At 43.1% G+C, this 25,893-nt stretch overlaps 1 protein-coding gene across 1 annotated transcript in view; it reads right to left on the reverse strand.

Moving 5' to 3' along the window:
• Positions 1–2,052: 2,052 nt before the first annotated feature.
• The window catches only part of HDAC4 (histone deacetylase 4), a 264,688-nt gene continuing 240,847 nt past the window's right edge, over positions 2,053–25,893 (reverse strand). The window contains exons 21-27 of the mRNA XM_054172206.1: positions 25,493–25,612; positions 23,247–23,344; positions 14,472–14,590; positions 12,703–12,836; positions 5,216–5,300; positions 3,009–3,150; positions 2,053–2,426 (exon numbers count right to left, since the gene is read on the reverse strand). Of these exons, the coding sequence (XP_054028181.1) occupies positions 2,387–2,426; positions 3,009–3,150; positions 5,216–5,300; positions 12,703–12,836; positions 14,472–14,590; positions 23,247–23,344; positions 25,493–25,612 (738 nt within the window). The 3' untranslated portion in view covers positions 2,053–2,386. The remainder of the gene's footprint in view (positions 2,427–3,008; positions 3,151–5,215; positions 5,301–12,702; positions 12,837–14,471; positions 14,591–23,246; positions 23,345–25,492; positions 25,613–25,893) is intronic.

Genomic DNA, 25,893 nt, shown 5'->3' on the forward strand with positions numbered 1-25,893 from the left:
AAAAAATACCTTCAGGAAAAGCTCTCTGACCCTACCAGCAACAGGAAGAAGAAGAGAGAAAGAGAGGAAGAAAGAGGCTGTGGAGAGGCATGTGTGAGTGCCTGTGTGTCTGTCTGGCGGAGAGAAAATGCCAGCTGTCCCATGAGTATCCGACAAGCCTTCCCAGTGGTCAGCAGCTAGTGGAGCTGCCGGTAATCCTCGCTACAAACCGTGTAGAGGACAAAGACATCGCCCATACCTACTATGCTGAAGGTAAGAAAATTCCTTATTTTCTTTACATAGCTACTATAACAGAACTGAGGAAATATACAGTTGGTGGTATCATTATACAAAAGAGCCCATCGTGTTCCCTCCTCCTTGATAAAACGCACCCTTTCTGAAAAATAAACTCTGACCGTCTGCCACAGTTCCTTATGCCTGCAGAAAGCTGCTCACTGTACAACAGACAAAAGAAAAAGGAAAAAGGAAAAGAAAATAAAAAAGATAATTAAAAAAAAAGAGGGAAAATAATGTACAAGCAAGAGAAGTGGGAGGAAAAAAGGTTTAGACGCTATTGCCGTTCAGAAATGAAACCTGCTAAATAGAAAATAAATGTCAGAGTCACACAAACAAGGCTTCTTCAGGGTTTTGTGAAATATCAATATAAAAATTAACAGCAAATTCATAGTCTTTGCTATAAAAAAATCGTTATTGGTTTTTTGTGTCTTTTTTTCTGTTTGTTAGAAAAGGATCACAACTAAAAACCTTAAATTAAAATACAAATGTTTAGGGTAGTTGCCCAGTGGCTAACGTGTTGGCTTTCTGAAAAACTTTCCAACTTGTCACCTGAAAGTCCTCGAGTTTCAACCTGGATCCTGTTCCAAAAGGACCTTTTGCTTTCCAATTCTCAAATCTGTCCCTAGGGAGCTTCCAATGGCTACTGTTATAGTATGCATTTATTACATATATTTTTCTATAAATGCATCATAAATATCTTTATCAATAATTCATAGGAATCTGGTTTCTAAGCTTGGAATACATTTGGAATATACATTATACACATATATATATTTATACCTAACAATTTAAGCAATATCTCATGCTAGTTGCTTTTAATAAAAAGCATTCCAGTCTTAAACCTGCAGTTGTGTCCTAATACATGCTTCAACAACCAAATTGATAAGTTCAATTACTAGATAATGTAGAAGAGAGAAAACATTTGAAATTTTGCTTTTAAAAATGGTTGAATTTCAAAGACCCAACAGTATTTGCCACTTTCTTGGCAACTACCTTATTTTTATTATTATTTTTTTTTTAAATTTTAGGGTTTTTTTTTCCTTTTTTTTTTCCTTTTTTTTTCTTTTTTTTTTTTTCTTGAAACAGCAATGAAAGAAAACAAAACAAATCCAAACTTGTAGACAGTTTTTGGAGACGCTCTGTTCTGCTGATGCCTGCTTCCCACCATCATGCCAGCACAAGCCAAAGAAAGTCTTCCTTCCTGATCGCAGTTCTTGGCTTCCCAACCAGAGGAAAAATACTCACGAACTGCTGTGTTCTTTGTGGTTTGTTTTTTGTTTTTTTTAATTATTTTTTTTAATATTTTTTTTTTTACTTAAGGCATTGTTCCTCAAACTTCAGAAAATCCAGCTGCACCGAATCCATCAATTAAAAAAAAAGGCACAAACTCATCTTCAGATGGCTTTGGAGACAATAAAGCCGACTCCATCTGGGCTACCGTTTCCCCCCTTCTCTTTTCCCTTTCCTTTAGATGTAAGACGAGTCCTTCTTTCCCTGTCCCTCCCCGTTAAAAAGACACCAGCTCCCATGGTTCTGGTTTCAACAAGAATCTCGTTGACTCACAGGCAGGCAAGAGCCACTTAAAAAAATCCAAGAAATGAAACTACAAGATGGGTCGAGTGGTTCAAGCGGAGATTGCTGAATTGTGGCTAATCAAATCATAAGCACCAGTTTTACGTGAAGGTTTGTTTTATTTCTGTATCTGTTGTTGAATCTTTGATTTTTGTAAAATTATTTTTTCTTCCTTTTTTTTTTTCTTTTCTGTTTTTTTTTTTTCCTTTTTTTGTTTTTTTTTTTTAGTGGCAACTCTGCCAAAGACTTCATGGGCGTCATTCCACATTCTGCTCCCAGGTGAGGACCAGAGGAAGAGTGCCCAGCGTGTCAGTCCTTTACTCCTCTTCATCAGCGTTATTCTTTTCCGGCAAATATATACTGCAGACGCGTACAGATATGGAGAGATTTTGTTTCCGTTGCTTTGTTTTACACCTGGCTGTCCTTCTGTGTTCTGGAGAAAACCATGACAGGACGCAGGAGTAACAAGAGAAAGCTTCTTGGCAGAGCTTCAAGACGAAGACGAACAGACAGGAGAACTCCAGCTCAAAGGTGAATGCTACAGGGGAGGTTCTTCTTCCATGGGTTCATCTTCGGGTCTGAGCAATTTTCACAGCCAGGCAGGACAGAAAGGGAGGGAAGACAAAAAAGATCATAGAATCATAGAATCAGTAAGGTTGGAGAGACCTCAAAGATCATCAAGTCCAACCTGTCACCCAAGACCTCATGACTACTAAACCATGGCATGATAGAGCTGGACAATTTGTGGTGCTAAGTCTCATGCCTTACATTCCCAACACCTTCCCACCCAGACAGTTGTGCTCATCTAGCTCACCTGGTATTAAACCTTGCCACCCAGAAGGGTTTTCAGGCTGTTTTCATTTGTGCAACATTAACACTTTTGCCAGCAAAATCAATTTCCTTTTGTGGTCCAATACCGTGTTCAGCTCTGCTTGGAGTACATGGGTGTTCAGCGTACTAAGGTCACACACAGAGTGAATTCATGGTACAGCTGTTCTCCTACAGCCCAGAAGGTCTTTAAAGAACCCACAGAGGACATGTAGTGCAAAGAATGTGCATACAATGGTTAATAAGAGAGGATTAACCCAGAAGACTGCCCATCATGGGTCCTCTTGCCTGGGCAGGCTCTGACATGTAATGATAAAAGGAAAGCAACTTACCTCTTCTCAGCTGGCTTCACACCCACTGACAGAGATGCCATGGCTGTTACTGTCTCTGCTTCCTCATTCTCACACTTCTGAGCCTCAACCAGGGAGTATCCCACCGTAGAGGCATAACGCTGGAGTGAATGCCAATACTTGCCTGGGGGAGAGATAAGAAGAGAGGCAGTCAGGACACCTGCACCATTATGCATCCAGCACCACACTCACACAGATGAAAGTTGCCTGAGGAAGACTCATTATGCTCATGCAAAGCACAATCTTGATCCTTGAGCATGGAACATAAGGGTCATTTAACACTGAACTTTGAATATAAGGAAAAACTTCTTTGAGGGTGACAGAGTACTGTAACAGGGTGTCCAGAGACATTGTGGACTCTCCTTCTCAGGAGATTTGCAAAACCTGACTGGACATAGCCTGTGCTACCTGCTCTGGGTGAACCTGCTTTAGCAATGGGGTTGGACTAGATGATCTCCAGAGGTCCCTTCACATGCCCATCATCCTGTGATTCTGTAACTGTGCTCAGTCTCACGACAAGGACCATACTGAGGTCCCAGCATGTTGCAGTTTGAAGGAAGCTCCTGAGAATGCATGGCCAAGGAAATCTTGGCTCATGAGGCCAGAGAGACCCCTGTGAATTATATATGCTAGTGTACTAAGAGAGGAACTGCTACACTGCTGTGGCTTGAGAGGCCAGGTTTTAAATCCAAAAAGTCTTGAGAGCCTTGATTAACATGCACCTGCACATCCCTTAAGAACACGTAGGATGTTAAAGCAGGGCTGAATCACTGCCTGGCAATGGAATAAGCTCTTTTCCTTTGGCCAGGAAAGAAAGGTAGTAGGCAGAAAGTGGATTTTCAGAAGAGCAAATGGAGTACTTTTGTGCAAGGAGTGCAAGGAGTGCTGGAGGTGAAGATCCAAGCTGCAGAGAGGTGTACAGCATCCCTCTGCCTTGATGAAAAGGAGCACTTAGGTGCTAAAAAATAAAAAGACATTTCCTTTTTCACTTTCAGACCTAAGGAAAAATACACAAGAAGGAAGGAAGTAGCCTAGATTTGGACTAGAAATCTGCATTCAGTTGCCAACTACCATGTTCTTTTTGTGGGCAAATCACCTAAGACAAAAGAAGAACTTAGATTGCATTTATTTTTTATGTTGGCAGTTTGTCAGCCTTATTCTGTGAAAAGATCACAGGGAAGGCTTCAGAGGGAGAGAATAAAGGATGTTCTTTTGGCCCCCAGGTAGGACACATCGAATTTGCTGGTACCCAAGAAGCAACAGCAAAGCCAGAAAGCAAGAACTTGTACAGTGATGCCTGCAGATGGGGAGGAGGGACTTGTTTTCATACATCATTGTTTCTCCTGTGCTGGGCAGCAGATTTGAGGGTCTTACCCAGAGCTCCTCTCCACACCTCCCCCCCCCCACCCCCCCCCCCCCTTTTAATTTGCTGTGCTCACTTTAAGAAAAAAAAAAAAATCACTGCCTGGCACAAGGTGCTGCTGAGGTGTCCAGGCAGTGCTGAGTACTCATTCTGCAGAGCAGCTTCTATAAACAGCATTCAAAGCCACCAGGAGTTTTTCAGGGGAAATAGAAATAATGTTTTGGCCTCTTTTAAACTTCACTTTTTCCCTATAGAGGGGAGACTGGTTCCCTCCAGCTTTAGACAAAAAACATCTTAAGTGGGAAGATGTCAGCACATAGCATTGAGATTCCCATGTTACTGAGGCATTTTCACTCCAACACCACCGCAAGAATGACCCCAGAAAATCTTCAGCTACAATGATTTTACCCTCCCCAGCTAAACAGACCTAAAATACTAGCAACTTTATGCGACACTCTATTTAACTTTCACCCCTATCTGTTCTTAATTAATGGATGCCACAACACCCAAAGAGATTTATGTTGACTAGAGATACTTGAACTGCTTTTGAAGAGAGAAGGGTATGCTCAAAGTGCAGGACAGCCTGTCCTTCACAGAGATTTTAGAGGATTTCATGCTAATTTCTCCTCATTTCCCTGAAGGACTGCTGCCTTTGCATCGCTCAGTATGACCAACTCATTGCTGCACAAATCCAGTTCACAGAGCAGCGACCACACATAAACTAGGACAAGGGAATGTGGAGTTGCCAGGATGATGGAGAAGTCAAATGGTTGTCCCACAGGCCAACTCAACAGGAAACTAGCTGGGGGGATTGAACTATACTCACTGTGTATCTCAATTACTTTCTCCATTGAATGCACTGCATTAGCATTTGGTCTCTGCTGGAAAACTTTTTCTGGAAGAGGGTCAAGCTGTAGAGAGAGAGAAAAACATTGAAGAAACGTTACTTCATGTTAGAGACCAGGCATTAAGTGCAATTTAAGTAAGAGGCTCTGCCATATCAAGGCTCCACCCCACTCCCCTGGTGCCTATTTGCCTTTAGTTAAAAGTCCAAAATATACAGACTTTCTAAGTGCTCTTGTGATACTCAGTGCAGTTTCCCCCCACACTGATGTTCCTCCATACACAATGCTGTAGCTCCACTGTGCTCAGCAGCTGTGCAGGACAGAGGCTGCACAGAATCTGCTGCAGCCACTGACATAAGACTGTATGGAAAGTCACTATTACAAAGATCAGGAAAAGTAAGGCAAGTGGATGCTGGCAGCTGTCACAAAGAATTTTATAAAGCTATTGCTTAGATCTTTTTTTTGCAAAGTTTTCACTTTTAATATGAAACAATGTGCAAATAAAAGGGACTTCAACCAGCCACACTTCTGCTTTTCCTCTAAAGAAACAAATGGAGAAATTTCCATTTTTCTAAACACCTAATTCAGTGTACTTATTAACTCTTAACTGAAAAAGTCTGTAACCAAGGAGTAAATAACCTAATTTTGGTACAGAAAAACAGCAAAATATTGCTTTGAAGCCATACTCAGCATGACTATAACTTCACTGGCCATTGATGCCTCTTACCAGCTGCTGGCTGGTCTTGGCAAGGCAGAGCAGCATTAGATCTGTATGATAATCTTAAAACCCAAATTGCTTTGAAGATACCACTAGAGCTCTTAATTGGTATCAAAATTTAAGCTTACTGGTGGTGGTTTTCTTCCTTCACTCTATACAGAAAGATGACAGCAATAACATACTGCTGGTATTGAGACCTGAAGCTGAAAGATGACACAGAAAGCCTCCCAAAAGCATTCAATGTAAATGCACAGAACAAGCAGGTGTCTTTTGGGCTTGGCTGCTTTCATGTTGTAAATGCCAACGGCATGTAGATGATTTCTGATTTGTTCTAATATACATCCCATCCTCAGAAAAGCAGTGCTGCCTTTGATACTAGCTCCTAAGGGACAAAAAGAATTGTAGAAAGCTTTGGATTGAAAGGGACCTTTAAAGGTCACCTAGTCCAACACCCCTGAAGTGAGCAGGGACATCTACAACTAGACCAGCTTGCTCAGAGCCCCATCCAACCCAACCTGAAATGTTTCCAGGCATGGAGCACCGACCACCTCTCTGGGCAACCTGGGCCAGTGTTTTAGCACTCTCACTATAAAAATTTTCTTCCTAGTCTACATCTCCCCTCCCTCAGTTTAAAACCATCACCCCTTGTCCTGTCACGGCAGGCCCTGCTAAAAAGACTGTTCCCGTATTTTTTGGGCTGAACAACCCCAACTCTCTCAGCCTGTCATCCTAACAGAGATGTTCCATCCCTCTGACCATTTGGCCTCTTCTGGACTCACTCCAACAGCTCCATGTATTGTGCTGAGGACTTCATGAAATGCTGCTCCAAAGAAGCTTAGGTAAGTCCTCTGTTATTCAAAGAATCACTATGACTGGAAAAGACCTTGAAGAGCAATTCCAACTAGACCATTCCTCTAGGTCCCTTTCTAGCTACACTGGAGCAAAGGGTGTGGATCTACCTGAAAAAGCCTGTACATGAAACCCATACAGGCAGTGCTATGCTGATGGAGTTGCATCTCAGGACCATAATAGTCAAGTGCTGGTTTGGATGCAGTTCCTACAGCAAGCCAACACTGCCACCAGGTCAGATTCCTCCAGCCAGAGTGAAATAAACTGTCCCAGCCAGGAGGTGCCTTTGCCACCAGAACTGCATCTTTGTTAGAGGTCTTGGCCATCCTCACTGTAACTGTCAGGGAACACGCACCTCTACTAAACAACAATGCTGGCTATCCACAGTCGTGCAGACCACTGACACCATGCTGTGATCAGCACAGCTGTTTTAAATATTTTTTTTCCTTATCACTCAAGAGCAAAAAGCCTCTGCAGACTTGAGGATTGCTATGTAGAAAACCAACGTCCAAACTAGGAGCACATGTTGATTGTTTTTCAGTGTAATCTCTCCTACCACCCAGGAAAGATTTGTCCCTTCAGTCTGAAGCCAGGAAGTTCCAAAACTACTAGGGAATCCAGTCCATCTTTGTACAAATGCATGGACCTATGCACCTATGGTGACAGAAGGACAATCACTCCAGAACTCTCTTCAGCAGAGGAGGACATCACTTTTTCCATTTCTTTTTAGATACATGAAAGGACTCTGGCAGCTGGGGTACAGGAGAGAAGTGAGAAAGAGAAGAAGGGGAGAGCAAGAGAAATGCCCTCTCCTTGCTTGACAGCATTTTCTCCTGTTTTCTAGGTGGTAATTTCCTCTTGCCTGATAGAAATCTTTGCCTGTATCCATCCCAGCCCTGGCAGCCTTCAGTCAGTACAGAAACAGAGAAATTAGATCGACACCCTGAAAACTGCATCCTTGTGGTATTTTTTGCCTCACTTTTTTTTTGAGTGGATGCTGCAGAGCAGCAAGCAGAGGCTCTTGTGGAAGGAGATGGGGTTATTTGCTTTCAGCAGATGACACTGTAGAGAATACTGGTCTCCTCTGGCACAGCAGGAGCATCTGCTTGGCAGGTAAGGATGACCCCAGCAAAACAGCTCTGCTTGGCTCACATATACAGCCGAAGACTTGGATTACTCACAAGAGCTCAAGGCATCACACAAACAACTAAATACTCAAGAAAATACTTTCATCAGATCTGATGCCCTCCATGCACATCATTTTTTTCCTTTCCTTACCCCCCCCACCTCACCCACTGCCCTTGGTTCTCCACTAAGAATCCATCACAGATCTTCAGGGTTGGGTATCAAAACCAAGAGATGTCCACAGATGTCAGTTGTATCTGAAAACAGTGATCAAGACCCAAGAGATATTCCTTAGCAAAGAAGCAGTCACCATTTAATAGTTTAAAAAATATAATAAATCTATGGCAAAGTTTAACTGCAGCTGTGTTCAAAGCCAAGAGAAGCTCCAGCCAAAAGATTTGCTCTTGCAGCCACATGGTAGCCATTTGATAGGTACTTTATGAGGACTAGAAATTGCTCTGTTCCAGATTTAATAATTATGGATTGCATTTTTTATAAGTTCTCCACTCTAATAATAATTCTGGTCCAATCTGGCTTCTGTATGACATTAAGTGAAAGTAAAAGCAATTCCTCACAGACTTTTAGCTAACAGCTTTCTAACACCTCTCACTTGATACTGATGTAAAGCACGCAACAGGCAGCCCAGCCTCATGTATGAATCACTTCCATAGCATGCTCCTCCTTCTGATATAGCACTTATAGACAATAGCCTACCCACTGTCCTCCTGGAAATGGAAGGAATGCCTCTGGGTATTAGGTAAAAGCTTCAAGCAATTGCTTAGGATCATCTTCTCGTTTATTTGGGGTGTCCAAAGTCTGACATTGGCACACCTCCACTACTTCTGTATGAAATGCAACAGAGCATTTGTAGCAGCAACAGCCAGCACTACAAATGCTGCTGAGTTACAGGACCACATGCCCAGCACACACCTCTCATCTCTCTCTTCACCAGTAGTAGCTCCCATAACACATGAGCTCCACACTTTGCTTCAGGCATAGTGGTGCTATGGGTCCTGGCCTGGGGCAGCAAATGCTATGGATGCAACAGATCTGAAATAGAAGGGCAGCATCCTGAGAACAGGGAGTTTGCAAACAGCATTTGCCACAGGGCAGAAGCTGGTTTGAAGGGTAATGACTGGTGATGTTCACAGCAGTATGAGCAGCTCTGTACAACAGCTGCCTTCTCTGCTCTCCATCCAGTCCTGCTGGCACGTTGCTGTCAGAGACTGCTTTGAGTAACAGCAGAAACACAGTGGTCTAAACTCCCATCAGGGCATTTTCCTTGCACCATGCCCACTTTGGATTTTTCAGCTGAGGCTGTGTTGGATTTACACAAGTGGACTGGTAACCAAAGCAATGTATGCACATTTTGAAGCGAGCTCGCCCAGCTCTAACTCATTTCACATTAAAATAATCTGCCGCAAAGCTAAAGCGCTGTTTTAATTTCCTGGACAGTTGGGCACAAGCCGGCTCTCGCCTTTGCATCAGGCTTTTCCTGAAGCGGGAGTTTTGATCTCTGCCGGTGTAGGCAGACGCTGGGAGGACTGGCACCGTTCCCCTCATTTCCTACCACTTCCTTGTGTAACTCCGGCACCGCTGCTCAGCCGGCAGAGCCTTCCCGCCGCCTGCCACCGGCCGCAGCTGCCTGTCCATGTGCGCGCATGCAAAATCCTCTAACACGCTGTATATCAAACTCCATCAAAGGGCCGCGGGACAAAGCAACAGCAGTTCCCTCCAACTTCCTTGCATTAAAAAGATTTTATAAGAGACCTTGATAAAAGTGGTGTTTCCTGCTTTTTGATGTGAGGGTTAAGTCAGAGAACATTATCACGATATCTGCGCAGCCTTACGGCCCACCTAGGAAAAGTGAGAACAGGTCCATCTTTAAGTATTTTAAAGCACCTTAGAGCTGTGCTGACTCAGTGATTTAAAAAACCCAACCCAAACAAACAACACAACTTTTTTCTTTTTACCTTTCAGGATCAATATTCACTCTGCTAAGTGAAACCACTCGGGCAGCTGACAACACCCGAGCCATGGTGAGTGCTGAGATCTCCCCAACGCCTCGCATTTCCAAACACATTCGTGGCTTGGATCAAGCGCATATTGATTGCACGCAGATCTTCACTCACACCACATTGCAGTTACCCCTCTGCATCCTAGATGCACGTTAGGCAAGAGGAATGACATCCTTCGTCTGTTATTTCCTTTGTCTCCCCTTAAGAGCACATTCTGCCAATAGAGCCAGCTACACCCAAAGGTGGATGGAGCTGGAGGAACTGTCTGTGGTGACAACAGTGCCATCAGCTGTCACCTTGAGAGAGATGACAGAATCACAGAACGGTCTGGGTTGGAAAGGACCTTTAAAGGTCATCTAGTCCAACACCCCTGCAGCGAGCAGGGACATCTACAACATACCAGCTTGCTCAGAGACCCACCCAATCCAACCTGGAATGTTTCCAGGCATGGGGCATCTACCACCTCTCTGGGCAACCTGGGCCAGTGTTTTACCACTCTTAGGGTAAAAATTTTCTTCCTTCTTCCTAGTCTATATCTCTCCTCTTTCAGTTTCCAACCATCACCCCTTGTCCTGTCACGGCAGGCCCTGCTAAAAAGACTGCCCCCATATTTCTTGCAGGCCCTCTTTAAGTACTGAAAGGCTACCACAAAGTCTCCCTAGAGCCTTCTTTTCTTCAGGCTGAACTGCTCCAACTCTCTCAGCATGTCCTCACTGCAGAGATGTTCCAGTGCATTGGTCATTTTTGTGGCCCTCCTCTAGACCCATTTCAACTGGTCTGTGTCTTTCTTGTGCCAAGGCAGGCATTGCAATAAAAACTCTAAAACTGCTTTACTTCCATGCTGGTGCAGCAGTTGGCTACTGAGTTTTCAGCGGTTCCAAGGCTGAGAGCCTTATTAGCACTGACTGGCCAAGCAAAAGAAGTAAATGCTCTCTGTACACTTGGAGGTGGGATGCTGGATGATTGAAGCAGATGCTTTTGATGAATCCTAGCTGCTTTATCTCTTGAACTGGTTAGCAAGGTTCCCTCAGGCACTGTCACCCTTCATATGGAGTGTGGCTACTACAAGACAGTGCACTTCTACAACAGGCTGGAAGTCGAACTTAGCTGATCTGCACCTCCCCGCAGATCCAAGATTCTTGCTCCATCTTCCCAGACCTGAGAAAGTCAGATGGTCACTGAATAGCAACTGAGTCAGAGTAAGTCTGCTCATGGCAGGTCACCAAGATCTCCAGAAGTTAACTCCCCCTGGAGGCAGACCCAAAGCTGAAATACTGCTTAGCTTCTCCCTGTGATGCTGCACCTTCAGGTGTTGCCCTCCTCCCTCAGCTCCTGCCCCAGGGTGTTCCTCAGCAAAGGGTGTTAGTACTCTCCAAGGCAGGTGACAGCTTTAGGAGGAACCTTCCCTTCTTTCACCATCTGACAAGGTTGATGTCTTGTGGACAACTTCAAATTGGTGTGTTTGAATTTCCTGCAAGGCTGAAATTCCTAGCTATATGTCGCCTAAGGATTCACACTGTATTGCTAACTCCCGCTATCAATCCTCAAATGCTGTTTTGAAGAGCTCCAAAGTCCCTGCTACACTAGGACACCTGCAGCGGACAGCAACGGGGGGTCGTGCCAAAGGCTGCAGGCTGAGCAAGTACTTACTTCTCTGAGGGAGCTGGGAAAACGATGCAAAGCACTTTTGCATTCTATAGTTTCTGTCCAAAACTCAACCATTTGGACTGGATGTGGAGAACAGGTGTCCAAAAAAGACCAATGAACCAGAAGATGGGAGGCTTGACCCAAATTAACCAGTTACTTGTACTTAAAAGCCCACGAATTAGATAAAAACATGTTTCTTCAACAGAGGTAGATGCAAGGCTTGTAGACCTAAAAGATGCACAAGAGCCCCAGTCTGGGATTGTGCTGCCAACAACCAATTTCTCTGTTTGCTTGCTGCTGTATTTCTGCAATACGTGATCCTGAACTCCTCAAGCCCATTTAATGCCTTCACTCTGAACTTTTTAATTATCAACAACACTGGAAGAAACGTAGGCGTGAGCTGCTCATTCAGTGCCAAATATAGCTGACAGCCAGGGTGCATCAGGGAGAATGGGCATGGGGAATCTGAAAAAATTCTTCCTTATTGCCCACTGACACTAAAAGCAGGGTGGGGCGAAAGGCAGAAAAACTGAAGGGTCTGAAGTTACCTCTGTAGCAAAGTACCCTGACCTCCCAAAACCTCAAAACTAGGTTTTCTTGGTGTACTTCTCTGTCTTGCTCTTAACTTGTGATCATACAGCATGGCCTTTTTGACCAACTTCTGTGACACAACTGAGGCTTTTACAACAGAGCAACATGCAGAAGATAGAAAATAAAACACGTAGGAAAAACAAAGTAGAAGTGAAGACAGTGTCAAGCAAGCTGGCCAATACAGTAGGCACAGGCTGTAGTACTAGAAAGGGGCTCTGCAAAGGGAAGACTTGGACAATGATTTCAGAAAGAAATCAAACTAACTAGTTGTTTTCTGAAGATCAAAAAGAGCAAATCATTCGGATAAAGAGCAAACCCAAATTCAATTCTTATCTATTTCAACCCTTATAGCATGAATTGCCAAGCACAAGTGGTGTTTCAACAAACAAAACATGCACTCTTTAAATTAACACATGTCAAAAGGACTCAAACTTTGGTGGGCTGACTGTTTTGGAGGATGAGATGCCCAAACTCAAGAGGGGTGCAGGTTGCAGTCCCTGTTTTTTGCCTGTCTCTGTACCTCGTTTCCCAGCAAGGCAGCAACACACGCTTCCGAGGCGTCGCAAATGGCGGTCAGGTCATGGCCTCCTTCCAGGGCCAGGACGACACGACCCCCGGCCAGGCCCATCAGCTGCTTTGTCAGGTACCCAAAGCCTGCAACAAGGGAAAAGAGGAAATGCAGGAGAAGGGCAAAGGTTGTGCCTGGAATCGGGCTCCTGGCAAAGGATCAAAGAATTTTAGAAAGGAATTACATCATATTAAAAAACCACAAGGGATCTGAAAGGACTCAATGCATAATACAAGCCAGGTTGGATTTTAATGCGCTGGCTGCAGAATTCCAGCTACAGTTCCTTGCCACGATGGATCCGTACCTCTCCCCTGAGCACTATCCCGGAGTTTATCCCAGGTGAGAGGCACTGCCATCCTCCCTACCGCTCCTCGGTGCCCTGAATTAAATACAGCAGCAGCTATCTCCTTTGGAAGGATGAAAGAGGGTCGAAGGAGACAAATTTTTCTCCTGCTCTGGAAGATGCAAAGTCGGAATAGCCATGGAGAAGGGAGGAGGGGAAGGGGTAATCACTAAAATTGCTGTTGGTGCTTTCAGTTGTGATAGCAGCACTGCAGTGCCCCAGAGATATTTGACATCTAGTTCTTAACAGACGTTTCTTCCCATATATAATACGCTATAAAAATTCCTGGGGCACCCGGGACTTTGATCATATGACACACAATACGTTTCTACCCTTTAAACAAAACAGAACCAAGCTGCCAGGATTTAAAAAACATGTCCTCAAAGCAACCTTCCTCTTCCTAAAAAAAAAAAAAAAAAATCAAAGAAAAATCCAGGATATTTCTACCCTCGATCCACGCTCCCTATTTTCTGTTTTGCAGCGACCCCCACGAGCACCTTCACAAATTAGCAAATTAACAGCCAGATAAAAAGATTCATGGCTGAGCCTATAACCATTTTGCGAGAGTAGCAGAGCATGGGAAATTCAACAAGCAGGTAAACAAAACTTTCTCATTACAAAGTGTTTCTGGATATCTTAAATAACTTGTCTCCTGTAAATCTATTTCACTTTATTCTTATATAAATTTTATAGGTTCAGCTACCTTACAAGGCTCTGCGGTTCACTGTAGAGGATACACGGCCTGGCTGAAACAAACACTTAAAAAAATGAAATCCTTTTGCAAGAATAAGCTGTCTTCTCAACTGACTTGAATGAAAAACAGTGCCAGATAAACCCAGCATAACCAAGGGGTTTTTTTCAGTGCATTTCCTATGCAATGCAGTACAGCACAGATCCAAAGTAACAAGGAGGTTCTTGTGAGCCATTGTAATTGATTCAAAGGTGCAGAACAAAAATATTCAGCTCAAATTTTTAATAAAGTAACCTAGAGAAAGAAATGGACTTCAAGTGGCATGTAGATCAAGGTACCCTCTTTACAACAGGCATTGCCTCTTTCTGCAATGTTGCATTAAACCAAGCATAACTCTAACTCAGCAGACTACAACAATTGGCAGCCTCCTTACATAATCTGTTTGCACTTGAAATTTAAATTGCAATGATTCAAAAAAAAGAAGGCTTCAGCTAGACCAAAATATATATGGTGCAGTGACAGAACATAGGAAAATTCAAAGAAAAGGGCTGAAAAGTTTGCCTTTGAAATGCAAGATCTGAAGGTAGACCCCAAAATATAAAACTTGCAAACACTGTGCTTTGGTCCCCAGGACAGCAGCAATTTACACCACTTCTGAGTCTCCGCTCTTGTAAATTCACAACTTACATTTTGCTGATAGATTATATCCTCCAAGAGGTGTGGGATGGCCTTCCACTGCATCAAAACCAGATGACACCAGCACGACATCTGGGGCAAATTCATTGGCAATGGGCATTACTACCGTTCTGCAACAAAAATTTAACAATGGCAGACACGTTACTTTCGCTCTTGAACAAACACGTTATAAAAACTTGTACAAGTCCTCCACAGTAGCGAAGCTCATCTCCTGTTTTCTGACAAGGTGAGAGCCTGCCTGGCAGAAAACCTTGCACCATAGTACCACTAAAAATTCAGTATCATTAAGTTTTTCCAGTGAGGTCTGTTATGTCCTCCATCAACAGCCTGGCGTTCTGACCAGGGAAATAAATTGTCCTGCACTGTGTTTTCCCATTTGTGATCGTATCTCACTTTACCTACAGGGCACGAAGGGATAAGGAGAAAACAAGCACAGAACACCAAACCACCTGGGAAACTGTCTGACAGCAAGCTCGCTTTGTGGCGCTTGTCTCCATGTGCTCCTTTGAAATACCTCCTTTAGCTCTTGCAGAATCTGCAGATATTTATTTTTGTCCTGCTGCACTTCTCATTTACCACAGTGAAAGGCCGATGATTCCCCGTGGGGCTAAAAGCTTTCACGTGCAAATACACCTCTCCAAATTCCAGTTCCCCATCCTCTGACATTTTGTTCACTATGAAATAGACTGAATTGCTTAGCATCCATAACCCATTGTCTGGTAAGGCTGGTATTTAAACAAAACAAGATGACTGTGTCTGTGCTTCCTCAGTAAAAGGCTCTTCTGGTTTCTCTCTTCAATCTATGCAATTTCTGTTCAAAACCTACATGAGGTTGCAAACACCCCATTTCCCTTGTCAAGATGCCAACTCAACAAAACTGGGAACTTAAGCAGAGAGCAAATAATTGCTTCTTCCATATAAACACAGCAGAACCAAGATTATAGCAAGGAAGAAAAAAAATCAAAGCAGTGGAGCTTCTTAATTAACATGACGCACACACTCACAATCTTTTCAGATTAAGAAAGCCTGTTGAAAGCACTCTTGGATGAACATCTTTTTGTGCCATGCATGAGGTACCCATGTGCATGAACCTGAAATTGTTTTTTTGAGTTTTTCAGCTGGGCAAAGGAAATGGTGAAAGTGCACAGAAGGTTGCCCTTCACACGGAGTAATGTTTTCCAGGTAACGTTCTTTCTCCATAATAAATGTCCCCACTGAATCTTAGATGTACCCCTAGGGCAGCCTGACTTATGCCCCATCATACCTTTCTGGCTACTGAAGATGACAGTCATTTCTCCATTTCCCCGTCCTAGGAACAGCTACTGGCAAGGTTAACTTTCTAAAGTATGAAGTTATTAATGTACCAAAACAAGAACCTGCAAATATCTTTGCATACATGAGAACCTTTATTGAGTAAAGTCTTTATGTGATGCTCAGGAAAAAAAACCAAAAATAATCCCAGAAAGGTCTGTTTAGTGTTGAGATTGCTCAGGTTGCTATCAAGACACCCATAAAATTTCACACCTCTTGCTACAACAACGTTAAACAGCCACATCTGTTAGTATCAGCAGCTTCTTCAGGCCCCAACGCCAAATCTGACTCCATGCCATTTTGTTCTCCACAGAGTTTACTTTCAACAGAGCATTAATATCTACCTACCACGCAATGAGCTATTCAGTGTTAGGTAAAACCCATCAAGTAGTTTTCACTGGCACCACTGAACAGTACACCCAGCACGTTGCAGGTTGGGTCAAGGCACTCAGGCGCCATATAATCCCAAAAGAAGGGGAAAAAAGAAAAGACAAACAAACAAACCCACCCCCATCTTTCTAGCTTTAGTTTTTTGCCATCTAACTGCCACAGTAACTGAACAGCATCCTGCAATCTTCCTGCCTGCCAGTCTCTGCACACAGACACAGAAACCTATGCAAAAAAGGATCTTACTGTCTTTTAATTCTTACACAATCTGAAAAAAAGGCATTTAAATTTTTCCTCAAAGGACATGATTGCCATATGCATTTTGCCCTCAGGGAGATGATTACATAAGGAAGACAAAATAGCACATTTTTTGCTGATGACTTTACAATTGACAAAAATCTGTTTAGTGAAACCCACAGAGGTTTTAAGCAGAAACCACCTCTTTCACAAAGGACTAAAGCAGCAGTTTCGAAGCAAGTGCATGTGGCAGAGGTTTTTTTTTTTTACCCTAAGCTTTGAAGTACTGCTGAGTACTTTAATTTCTAACCAAAGGAAAACTGCTAAAATCATCAGATTCCCCCCCTCAAAGTTAGCATACCATGGGAGTTGCTAGTATCTCAACTGATGTGTGGGATCACCATATGCTGGTTGCAGAGCTATCATGAACTTGCACCCCTAAGCTATGGGCATGGTCTGTCCAGACCCAAGCAACCCATGCAACCCCAAATCAGGAACAATTCCTTGGTCATGGCACAGCTCACTCACTGATGCTCAAGCACGAATGCAGCTGGGGAACAGGGACAGCCAGTTGAGCAGCATGATGGTGCTGGTGATCACAGTATCACAAAGGTTGGAAGAGACCTCAAAGATCATCGAGTCCAACCTGTCACCACAGACCTCATGACTAGACCATGGCATCAAGTGCCACGTCCAATCCCCTCTTGAACACCTCCAGGGACGGCTCAGCTGAAGATCCCCATGCAGTGACTGCAGTTCAAAGCTACCCTCTAGCGGCACTGCCAACACAGGCAGCACCAAGACTTAACTATGAACTCTGTCTGTGTAAGTTTTAGGAGAGAAAAAGCAGTAGTTGCTGCTTAGAAGTAAATCATTTGCTATTTGACAATCATTAGAAGGAGCTGTTTTGAGGCTGTCCAGAGTTTTATCTGGTGCAGGACAGAGACCTCATGGCCCCAGCAAGTATCTTCAGCTCTGAGCAACTATTAGTGGTGCTTTGTATGCAGAGTAGAGTTTTATCAGGTCCCTCAGTTTTAAAAAACACGAACCACGGGTCCCCTGGCTCTCTTGTTCAAGACAAGTCACAGGGATGAACAGACACTCTGTACCCGTGCGATGGGAACTAAATACCACCTCAGTCAGAGACTCTCTGTGAGTTGTGCGTGTTCAGGGGCAGTCAGAGGAGAAGTGCAAGATGACAGCATCAGAATAACTGACCTAATGATTCCCATAACTTAAGCATCACAAACTCAAGAACTCTGAACTCAAGAGCACTCTCAAATCCTTTGCCCGTGACTCCTGTGCAAACTCTCAAGGGCTGCTCTTGCTTCTGACTTTCTTCTAATTCCAGTATTACGCTGGTAATCCAAAGCTGTAGACCCAGCTCTATTTGATGCTCACCATATACATAAGCAGCTATATATTTGGCCATAAAACATGATCCAGGAGGACTGAAGCTCTCCTGCCTCTCAGCACTCCCTCAGTTTCCTCTTTTTAGTTTTAAAAAAAAGAAAAAAAAAATCTCACATGAAAATTTAAGAGGTAAGGAAATGAACAACTTTTTAAACAGCGTGTTTCTGGGATTTCACCTGTGAGTAGCATTTTTCAGGTGTATTTAAGTCAGTGTTTTGTTTTTTAATTTTTCTAATGCACAGAGGAAAACAGCCTCTTCACTCAGACCCATCACAGTAAAGCTAAATCCCCCGGAGAAAGCAACAATTAAATGGCAAACAAAGCTATTGCTTTGCCCTGCTGCTGATACTATTAAAAAAAAAAGTCAGAAATTCAAATTACTATCAAGAAGGTGAGCAGTTTCATCTGGAACCAGGTCTTTTACCTGATGGTTAAGGTACGTGTAGTCATTTACTGTAGAATGAAAGGGTTTGTAACACAGAATATTCATTCAAGCCATGTTGAATTTTTCAGATACAAAGGTTACCTTTAAATTTCATAAATAAAGTAAATCCTTTCATTTGACTCCGATTGCAGCTAAACCAAACAACTATGCATGAGTCAATACTGATGGCTGGAAATAGTAAAAACTACTCATTGTGTTCTGCAGTCATTCAGGGAAGAGGGAAAAAAAAATCCAAACAAATTTATATCTATTTTCCAGAAGACTGAATAGTCTTTAGTCTGCTACTAGCCAATTCACCAATTAAATGCCTAATAAATGACAGGCAGATTAAACAATCCTACAGAGGACTTTGCTTAAAATGCTCAATTGCAGTGAGCAAATCAGTGAAACTTGGAAGGCTGAACATTTTTTTTTTCAGAGACTTTTTTCCCCCCACTTCTGGCCATATATATATGTGTGTATATATCTCAAAACACTGCTCCTAAGGCTAATCGGTCTCCTGAAGACTCCAGTCTTTGTTTCTCCAAGCAGCCATCTCCACGGTCATTTACTATGTCAAAAGAGATTAGGAGGCTGGGGACAAAATCAGCGTCAGGAGAGCACAAAATCTAAAATACAGAAACAACCATTCCAGGCAAAACATCATCATCATTCCCCTCCTCCCTCTTACTCACTCCTGAAATGGTTTATGGATTGAAGGAAAAAACAAATTCCCCCCCAAAACTGGCTCCTGAACTCATTTAATACTTTCTGAGCAAGGCAGTAGGAGGGTCCTTTCAAACAGAGTCCTGGTTTTTGCTTCTGGTTTAGGTGCTTTAAATAAAACAAACATGGAATCAAGCTGTATATGGAATTCTAATTGTAGAGGAGATCTCAGGGTGGGGAAAAAATATTGTATGAGACAACACAACTGCTAGAACCATCAGGAAAACTTCCTAACAGTACATTCAGAAGAAAGATCCCGTATATAACACGATTTAATTTCACTAAGTGATTGCTGTTCTTCTGTAACAACTAACTAGCCACAATCGTCACTTTTTTTTTCTGCAGGTCTCTTATCTGGGTTTGCACACTGATTTGGAAAACATGATGAGGATTTATGGAAGCAAACATGATTGCTGCTAGTATCACAAGTCAGGGAACAGACCTGGGGAAAAAACAAACCCTCAATTTTACAACTGTTTGTTTCCATAACTACGGAACAACAGCGATGAATAGCAACAACATTTTGATGAGTTAAGGACTTTTACAATTATATGCCCTGCATTTTTCACATTAGAGTTTAAGACATTTCTGCCTAATCTGTGAAATCTGGATTGCCCACATATTTTGGCGGTGAGTTCAGCCGTGGGACCTTCGCCCAGCAAACGGTCAGCTCAATTATAATGTCATGCTGTCTCGGGCAGGCAGAGCTGCCGCTACGATGGGGTGGAGGAGCGCCAAGCTCACAGCAAACTCCCCAAATCCCTTCTGCACATCTTAGTAGTGACTGGGGTGACTCCACCCTACAGCCCCCCTCACAAACCCAACCACCAGCAATCATGATATCACCCCAACCTCGAGACAGAGCAGTCAGTGATTTCAGCCCTCGGTTATGAAGACAATAAGCGACAAAGTGCGCAGCAAGGCTGCTCTCCGTTTCGCAGTTTTAACTCTTGTTCTCACTTATGAAATGGCTCAGCAATATTAATAAACATTAAGAGGTCAGGCTATGCCGTCCAGCCTAACAATGCACTGCAAGCAGGGAGAAGCCAAGATTTATAGAAAAAATCTGGAGTACAAAAAAATCACTGCTGCAAGCTCCCATCCTTTCTTCAGAGAGGGCAAAATGACACCAAAACAGGGTTTTCAGCATGGGGGATGACAGGTTTCACTGGGGTTTATTTATTCACTCATCGGAAGACTAATTTATGAGGACAATTGTCTCAGCTATTATTTCATTACAGCACATACTTTTATCAAATTGATACAGCAGCTCATCCTGAAATAGAACAAACAAGCAAAACAACAACAAAAAAGCATGTTGCTTATTTATCTTCCGCTTGTTTAACATTGAAATAGGGCTTTCTTCCCTGAAAGTGGACAAGCATGTGAAGAGTTAAAGCTTAAAAAAAAAAGGGGGGGGAGGAGGAAAGGAAAAAAAAAGAGAGAAAAAAAAAAAGAAGAAAAAGTATATCAGTATCTTTGCCTAGCTCAAAGGATTTCCACTGATTCCTCTACAGACTTCAAAGCCTCACAGTTTGGCATTTGGACTGGTTTGAATTAAAGCTCAGTTCTCCACTGTGAGTTTCCAAGTTCATGGTGAAAATGCCTGCTGCTTCTGGAGTTCATTATGGCCAATTTTCTTATCTTTTCTTCATCTTAGGTTTGATCCCCAGCAAATGCAACGTGGCATTCGATGGGGTGGAATAACAAGGTGCTGCCTTGAAGGCATGCATTGTCTCAAGGGGCTAACGCAAGAAAAGAAGGGGGGAAAAAAAGGATATATGACCCACTCCCTTCACTTTCTAACTCTCAGGGGACTATAAATCGCAAACTTCAAAGCATTATTTTACATTAAAATCAATAGAAAGATTCAGGGGGAAAAATGTTTTTCAAAGAAGCTGGTTAAGATTTAAAAAGGTCACTCGATAATGTATTATCATGACCAAACTTGGCATAAGATTAAAAAAAAGCTTCCAATTTAACTTAGTGACTGAAGGTGTGCACACAGAGCAGACTACAAGGAGGTGCTACCTAGGAGGAAGAGTCACAATGTCCCTTGGCTTCCCAAAATGTTGGCAAAATAAGAACTGTGACTAGCTCTGAAATACTCTCTCCAAATAGCTGCAGTCTCCAGGCAAAAAGACACCAGTGCCTATTAAGGAATGGCTGGCAAAGGTCTTTACTGTGCAGACTGAGCAATTTTCCAGGAGCCTTGAAACTCAATTAATATTTAATAGCAAGTATGTCACTCTGTCGCAAGCTACAGATTCTCTTTCTAATGAAGAGATCACTCTTGTTGACTGCTGGGATAAACAGACTTCCACTTTGGAGGAAAGTGCTGCTTTCCTGTAACAGGAATAAAACATCGACAGAAATGACAGTTATTTGACTAGATGTTATTTTAAATTGTATACATTCTTTGAGGGCTTTTTAATGGCAGGCTGAAGAGTAAAAGCTCTTTTTGCCCAAAAGAATGGAACATAAATACGCACAGAGGGAAGAACAGAAAATAATGCACCCAGATTTAATGCTGTTCCATGAAGGCGATATTCCATCTGCCTGTCACCAGAAATTCGCATCCCATGTTTTAGCAAGTGTGTGTCTCCCTGAATTTATACAGGGTGGTTGCCAGAAGTGCACTAAATCTGGTTTGAGGACAGAAAACCACTCCAACTGGTAATTGTTAAAAAAGATGCCAGTTGGAGAGGATGGACCCACAGCACGGGGGAGGCAGGGAGTGGAACAAGACAGTCTCTAAGAAAAATAAAGCTTATATATCCGGCAGGTCACAGAACTATATTTATGCTCCTGGAAAGAGTATCAGAAAGGAAAGTGTGGTCTCACACTGGCCTCTGTTCACTCTTGCATTACTTACAAGATCTCCTCTACTCAAAGACCTGCCTTTGCTTCATCTTGTTATTCTGTTGCTTCTACAGTTAATTTTAATACCTTCCTTTTCCCATCTCAGCAGCTGTGGGAGATGAATGCAGCACTGCAGGCTTGCAGCAGATCCCCCAAACACCAATGACATGTAATTGCCCTGTTTGGTATTTTGCCCATTAGCTGCTTAGAGTAGCAAAATGATGTTCAATCCACGTTCTTGCAGTCCTTCCATAGTTATACTGCTTGGAGAGACCACAGCCTTGGTGTGCAGGACTGCAGATCGAGTAATGTGTGTTTTGCTTTACACATAATTTCTGAAGAAGCTGATATGAGAAGGAAAGAATGGATCAGATCAAACTATTCCCTGCAGATACTTCTCTGTGATCCTCAGTTATCTTCTACTTCTGTGAGAAAGACAGTAAGACCAGCAGGATATGAACAAGTGAGTCAACAAGTGCCTTCATCCCCTGCTCTGTCTGGAGACTCCAATGATGCCAGGTTTTTGGAGCATGCTTGAAGAAGCCTGAACAACTCAGCACAGTGGTTTACATCTGGCTTTACAGGGAGGATATCCCAGTAACACACTAATTCAGCTCCACAGCTTTGCTTACCTTCATTCACATTCTGACAGTGAGTGATTAGTAATGTTTATTTAAAAGATGATTGTATTTTTATTCATAACAGACAACATGCTGCTTCTGAGGAGAAACCAGAACCCACTAAGGAAGGCACAAGACTAACCGTTCAGTTGTTTCAATTTTCAGTTCAGGCACGCTCAGTACTTGGATAAATAATAATACAGTCTAAAGCTCATCAACACAACACCACATCCTTTTTGCTCAGTACACCTGGGATCAAGCTCTGGTGTGAGTCTTGAGCAGAGCTCTTGTAGGTGAGGGGCTGCATGGCCACTTTGCCCAGAAACTGGGTACCGTTGTCTGCAGTGCCGCACTGATGTCTCAAGCCCTGGGGCAGCTGCACTCCCAAGTTTCAAATCATGACAACTTGTTAGTTAGTTTTTATGGGTTCCCGTCAGGATGGGTTTACCCACAGAAATACTCAACCCAAAATGGTTAAAAGACTTTTAGCCAACACCGGAAGAGCATATTCATATCAGCTGACTTTTTACCTCCATGCATCAATCACAGAATCAGTGCTGAGTAGCGAGTATGTCACAGGCATATTTTTTATGGCCAAAAATATCCTATTTACTTAATTGAGCTTTGTTTTTATTACAGCACTCAAAAAGTAACTGCAACTAGATTGAAATCTTGTATTTCTAAAATTAGCAAGAGAAAAAGTCAAGATTAAGGAGAGCTGCACAAGTGAAAACAAACCCAGTTTAGGTGAAAAATACATTTGTGAGAGGAAAACTTCCCTATTACCTGAAGGCAGTTAAGTATTCTGTGTCTCCCATCGGTGGATCAAGGCCACCAGTAAATGCCATGTTAACATTGAAACCAATGCCTGCTCCTGTGCCAACCTGAAAGAGAGAAACAGTACTTTATGGCAAAAGTGAAGTCTGGCAACACACCTGTGCTGTCTTGATATTATTCCAGTTGAACATGGATTTTGAGTCAATAGCTTGGTGGTAGTGAAGTTAGTTTTTTCCTCTAAAGTGAGCTGGTTCTCAAAACAAGAGTGAATCTGCTCCACGTTCTGATCTTTATGGGAGGTGTAGACCAGTGGCATCTGACTGCTGCTCACCCAAAAAACATCTCATCACCAAATGGATCCTCCTCCTCATTTCCAGGAGAGTGTGTTACACGCAATACCTTCTCTTGATTTGTTTACAGCTTTATTCAGGAGCGTGTATTTCATTACAGCTGCAACTGGGGAAAGACCCAGTTTTAATCAGAGTGAGCTCCCCCTCTGCTGGGGAAAAATGTGATTCACAGAGGAGAGATTTTCACTGCTCAAGGGACACATAAGTGGGAAATATAAATATATTCCCATCTTTGCCTGCACCACAAACATTCCTCTCTGCACCGAGTGCAAATACCTGAGAAAGAGGAAACATCAGAAACAAACCAGAAGTTTCTAGAAATTCATTTGCTATGATGCAGGACCATGTTTAGCCCATCCTTATCAAACCCCTAAAACCTCTGTTCGGTCCCTTCATCAAGCAGGGATCTCATAGCAGCCTGGGGGATGGCAAGGGAGACAGGCAGTATCTGCTGCCACCAGCCATCAGCAGCTCTGCTCAGGGCTCTGAGCTCCTACATACAGAGTTGGGGAGTTGTATTTTGGGGTGTTTTTTTTTTGGTCAGGCCTCTGCATATGAAAGACAAACAAAACCCCCTGAAAACTAATGAATTATACAACACACAGCCAGATAATTCCAGTTAGATAAAGCTGCAGGGCTTTTATTACACATTCTTCATTGTATTGGTAAAAATACTGCTGGTAGCAAAACACAGCGGGGCTCATCCATCCCGGGTGGATTAGTTATCCATCTGTGGCTTTATCTGAATTTATTTTAAATTCTTTGTTTTATTCAGTCTGGAATCACATATCTAAAAACTACTATAAATGGTTAAATATGGAGTGGATGGTACAGTCTAATGCTTCCTTACAATACTTTGTAAAACAAATTGTCAGATTATTAAAAGGTTAGCAAAAAGGCTTAGCAAGTTAGCAAGACCTTTGTGTATCCTGAAGCAGAATTAAGCCTACTGCAAAAGGCTGCTGCTCTGTCACTGCAACAGTAGTGCACAAACTGGGTAATGAGCCAGTATCACATTACATTTAAGGTTCTTTAGAAATGGAAATGGAAACATGGATGTTTGCTGAATGGGAAAATGTAAAGCTGGCAGAGGAAGAACTTGAGCTTTCAGCTGTAACCCAGACTGCCTCAGAGTACACAAAACTAAGTACTTCATATAATTTCCCTTTGATAAATCACCTGGAAGAACTGTATTTCCTGCCAACCTAGGGGAAAAGGAAGGATGCAATGGACATAGGAGCATATAGAGCTCAGCAAGAAAGATATCCAACTTCACTGGCCCAGTCTTTGTGCTGCAGGCTCTGAGACTATCTGGAACCAGTGGATTTGGTCCAGCAGCACCAGCAGCCACTGCTCAGATCCTACTGTTGGGACTGTGCAGTGTGAACACAGCAGTGGTGGCGAGTGATGCTTTGGCAGGACCAGAAGAAAAGGAGATGGATGGGCTCCAAGGCTGTGCCAGGAAACCTGAGCACTAGTGGCACAGCCATGGACAACCTACTCCTGCATCTAAGAAACAACTTGTGCCCATGAGAAGGAAATCCTGAGAAGTACGTGGAGTGCTGGGACTGCTGGCAATGGGCTCCTCTGGAATAGGTGGTCCCATAAGGGCTGAAGAGCTTAATTGCATTGACTCATTTTCCGCTTGTTAGCCAAGGCATGTGCTTTCCTGCCAGCTCACAAGGCAGGACACAATGCCCACAGCTGTTAGGACTTGGACAAGAAGGCACCAAAAGCACAAACCTGAGTGATGATCTCCCAAAGGGGCACTAATAAGCGTGAGCATGGGTGCAGTGGTAGGAGGTTCCCTGAGAGGCACCCTGAGATTTTGGGGGGCATCTGAATCACAGCGCTGAGCAGGTTCCGTCAGACATATATGGATGCTATGCTGATCCATGCTCTTACCTCGTCGGGAGCACCACTGCCTGGAAAGAAGTTCCCATCATCATAGCGATGTAGTGAAATATAAAGAACATTGGGATCATTGTAGAAAGCTTGCTGAGTACCATTCCCATGGTGAACATCCTTTGGGACAGAGATTGCATTATATGAGGAAGGTTAGTACCTTAGTAAAAAATGCTGATTAAAGCCATCAACTTGGGGTTTGGGGGTTGGGGGGTTTGCTGTTGTGCCTCATTTTCTGCACTTCTCTGACTGAGCTGAAGTGTTTATTGTCAACAAGAGTAACCTGCTTTGCACAGTTGCCTTCAGGGCATGTTCCTTGTTTAACGCATGGGGTAAATGGGGGTAAACACAAGCAAATATCGAAACTGAGGACAGGCTTCATGCCCTGTCTTGAGGGACAG

The sequence above is a fragment of the Dryobates pubescens genome, chromosome 2 (assembly GCF_014839835.1).
Source record: "Dryobates pubescens isolate bDryPub1 chromosome 2, bDryPub1.pri, whole genome shotgun sequence".
In the NCBI taxonomy this organism is placed as follows: Eukaryota; Metazoa; Chordata; class Aves; order Piciformes; family Picidae; genus Dryobates; species Dryobates pubescens.